Source organism: Orycteropus afer, unplaced genomic scaffold (genome assembly GCF_000298275.1).
Source record: "Orycteropus afer afer isolate SDZICR_OR568_19922 unplaced genomic scaffold, OryAfe1.0 scaffold00057, whole genome shotgun sequence".
In the NCBI taxonomy this organism is placed as follows: Eukaryota; Metazoa; Chordata; class Mammalia; order Tubulidentata; family Orycteropodidae; genus Orycteropus; species Orycteropus afer.
The window spans coordinates 11246364-11250105 of record NW_006921644.1 but is presented as its reverse complement, the minus strand read 5'-3'; the positions used below and the strand labels follow the sequence as shown (position 1 = coordinate 11250105).

The following is a 3742-nucleotide window of genomic DNA, read 5'->3' as shown; positions in this document are numbered from 1 at the left end:
GGCTGCCCATCCCTGCTGAGGGCAGAACATCACAATGACCCCAAGGTCTACTTCACTAGCAACTGAAAATGCAAAATATTTTATTTTTAAATGTCTAAAATTTGCAAACAAGGTAGCCTAGTTTAAATGAGCCCCGGACAACGTCCTGGAACTGCCGGGGGGACATGCTGCCCTGAGGCCCGGGTGAGCTCATCAATCCTAGCTGCTAACATCCCTTTTTTTTCCTCGGTAAGAGTTTAGAAATTTTAGAACAGATGCGTTTTTGCTGGCCTTACACAGCCGATTCCATTCCGAACGTCTCCTGAGAGGCGTAGACCATGTACAGGAAGCCATCCTCATCCTTCTCACTTTCGTACACCTCTGAGATGGGTGTGGAGACGCTCACCATGCTGTGTCCATTCACCAGCAGGAAGAAGGCCTGGTTTGCGGTGAGCTGCAAGCGCCTTCTGTGGAAAGAAACAACAGGACAGACCGACACCATCAGTTCAGCTGACGCATCATAGGGGCTTCTGTAGGCGGGGCCTGTGGGGATTCCCTGGTATGGGAGGTCTTGTTTCAGGGTGAGTGCTTCATGTTCCACTTGGTGCCATGTCACCTGTTAACCATGAGGCCTGAAAAGGGGTGATAAAATTGCTCTTGTTGGTGGCACTGTGCTGAACCAATGGAGCCCTGTGGCTTGTGTGTACCCGCTACCCCCCAGCCCCTGGAGGAAGGGCAAGGGGAGATTCTCTTGCGGATTCACGTCAGTGTCTTCTCGACCTGGATGGTGAGCAGTGTCCTCTGTAAGACTTGATGGAGATACAGCGTAACGAAGAACAGGATGGCGAGATGTCACAAGGCCCACTCAGTATCTCACATCTGAAGCACGTTAAGAAAACATCACCCACCCGGACCATGGCTCCGGCCCCACTGCTGCCAAGTCTAACGGTGCCATAGAGCACAGGGCATTTCCCATGGTGACCCTCACGCTCCACACTAGCTATCATCGATGGCAGACAACTCCCCGGGCACGCCCGAGGCCCGCGTTCTGCTGGAATGCTCGGAGCGCCAGCAGCGGCTCAGGAAAGCAGCACAGCTCCAGTGTTGCTCAGACCCTCTTCTAAGGCCTAGGACGATGCAGTCTGCCTGCATTCCACAGTCCTCCACAAAACCTTAGTAACTGTCACTTCCCTGATAAACAAGAGATGACATAAAGGCTGAATATTACGAAGGAGCACAGAAGGGACAAAAGGTCCAGCAGGTAAGAGACAAACCTCAGAAAGGAAGCAGTTTCTAGCTCTCTGGTTTTCCTGAATGTGCATAGATTTTAAGCAGAACCACCCTAAAAACATACCTGAAGTCTGATCAAGTATGTGATGTGACCCCAAGGAAAAGCAAAGCCCAAGTACCTGATGATTTTGATAAGTTCACTCATGTTGACGTGGTCTGGCACAAGGAACTTGGTCTTGTCCAGCACGGGAAGCTGCTTCTCCCCCTTGTATCTTTCTATTATCACCTAGAAGCCAGAAGAGTGACAACACTTGTGTTGATTTCAGTCATTGACAATGGAAACAAGGGAGACAGCCTGCTCTGGGGCAGCTGGACAGGCCAGGACGGTATGCAAACACACACGGACTTGTTGCCCAAGAGCTCCCTCCTGAGGCATGCGTGCTGAGCGCTGCTGGGCTCTCTGTGCCCAGTGGTCGGCACATGTCTACAGAGAGACAAAGCAGCACTGAGCGTGAAGGAAAACCTGAAGATGATTTAGTCATTCTCTCCTGCCAATACAGGTGGACCACCATAATGCTGGACGGATTGGTGACAACGTGCCAGTCCAAAAGGGCATGGTCTGAGCCACACCAACAACCTGGGAGACCAGGCTGGGGAGAGAGAGAACCCAAGACATCTTCCCATTACTTCAAGCCTTATCCAACACTCATGGGTATTTAAAAAAGGCTGTTTGCCTGCACACTGGAAGGCTCAGAGAAAGCATGGTCTCTTCCCAGGCAGAAGGTCTGGGACATGCAGCCTGACTGACCAGGATAGAGGACCCCAAATGCAAGGACAGGCTGTGACCGTTCCAACCAGGCACGACCCACATGGAACATGGCGTCTCTTTCTTAGGTCACAGTCAGGACCATGCCAAGTAGACTGACCTTTCTAGCCGCCTTAGAGCACCACCACCAGCACCACCCCTCTCCAGTGCCCACCCCATCATCGCAGACCTTCCCCCTTCCTCTCGGGCATGAGAGAACCAGACAGCCTAAAGGGAGAGCTCCCCAAGAGCTGAGAGGTGGGGTTTCTAAGTGGTCAGCAGAACGAGGAGGTCTGTCAGCTGATACCAGCTGAACACCATGCACCCAGAATTGATGCAGATCTTCGTAGTGACCGCAAGGGTGGGGTTCTCAGGTGCAGCTGAGGCACTTGCAGCCTCTCACACAATTTCAGAAAACAGACCACGGACGTGTATTACCGAGGACTGGACCTGAGCTCTGTCTGAAAGCAAACGCAGGTTCTCTGGACCGTTTTGCTCTAGGCCCAATGGTGGGGAGGAAGCCTAGGCCAGCCCCAACAAGAAGTACCTGATGCTCCCCCCAGGGACACGGAAGGGGAGGAGTCTCTTCTCCACCTCCTGCTTTTCCAAAAAGCAGGTGTCCCTGCAGCATCTACTCCAAGGTAGCCTTGACCTGCAACACTGGTCTGCTCCCTTAGCCCAATACTTCTATTCCTAAAATACCAACAGCTCTGGTGATGCAGTGCATAAGGCATCTGCTAACCAGAAGGCTGGCTGTTCAAACCCACCAGCCACTCCACAGGCAGTCTACTTCCATGAAGATCTACTGACTCAGAAGCCCAATGAGGGTTGTTATGAGTCAGAATCTACACAACGGCATTGGGGTTTGGTTTTGGTTTCCAGTCTCCGAGCCCTCTCCTCCCAAGTGAGTACATGTGATTGGTGAAGTGTGTGCCATCAAGGCAGCAAACACAGATGTAAGGAAAGAAGTGATGAGCTGCGGGTAGAGGGAAAACCCATCTTTGACAGTTACTCTAAATACCAAACTCCAGATTAGGACAAGGCAAGCTACACGGGCTGGGGTCTCGAGAAGCGGGCTGCCCGCTGCTGAACACATGCTAAAGCTGCCTACCGGGATTTTGGTAGGATGCTGCTCTCGGATAAGGCGGACATCTTCCACTCTTTGTTCTGCAAAAAAAGGGAAAGAGACAGGTATTAGGACAGGCCAGAGCGCGCTTCCCTGCATGTCCACTACCCAGCTCCCTATGTGAACTCCGGCATCCTGAGCTGGGGTCCATCTTGCAAGAGTCAGGGACACATTTCTTATCTGACCAGACCGCTGGCATCAAGGCCGAGACAGACAGATGGGAACCAAACTGCAGTGATGTGGTTCTCTCAGCTGGTCTAACACAAGGCCAGGAACACTGGAGCTCCTGGTTAAGGGGCTGGGACCTTGGGTTAGTCAAAGATGAATCAGCTCAGTGAACGGCCTGCAGGATGGACTCCAGTCATTCCTCCAAGGACTTCTACCACCCACAACGCTCCTGTCAAGTCTCCGTGGCGCTCCCATCACTTGGTAAGTTGGTACAGGAGTTCACTGAAAGCACACAGTGCTCGGTGAGACTGGCTTCTTCCAGCTCAGCGCTGCAGGCAGAAAGCAAGGGCCCGGGAGGAGAAGGGCCCGGGAGGGGAGGGTGCTGCTGCTGGGGCTTCCAACCATTTGCTTGGTGCCTAAAGCCAAGTTTACAG

General features: G+C 52.6%; 1 protein-coding gene across 1 annotated transcript; it reads right to left on the bottom strand.

Annotated features, from left to right (window-relative positions):
- Nucleotides 1-271: 271 nt before the first annotated feature.
- Nucleotides 272-3239, bottom strand: MAP1LC3B (microtubule associated protein 1 light chain 3 beta). The gene is made up of 3 exons (XM_042780727.1): nt 3126-3239; nt 1389-1495; nt 272-446 (listed from the first exon to the last, which is right to left on the bottom strand). Exons 1-3 carry the CDS (start codon nt 3237-3239, stop codon nt 272-274), a joined length of 396 nt encoding a protein of 131 aa, XP_042636661.1.
- Between the last annotated feature and the right edge of the window lie 503 nt (nt 3240-3742).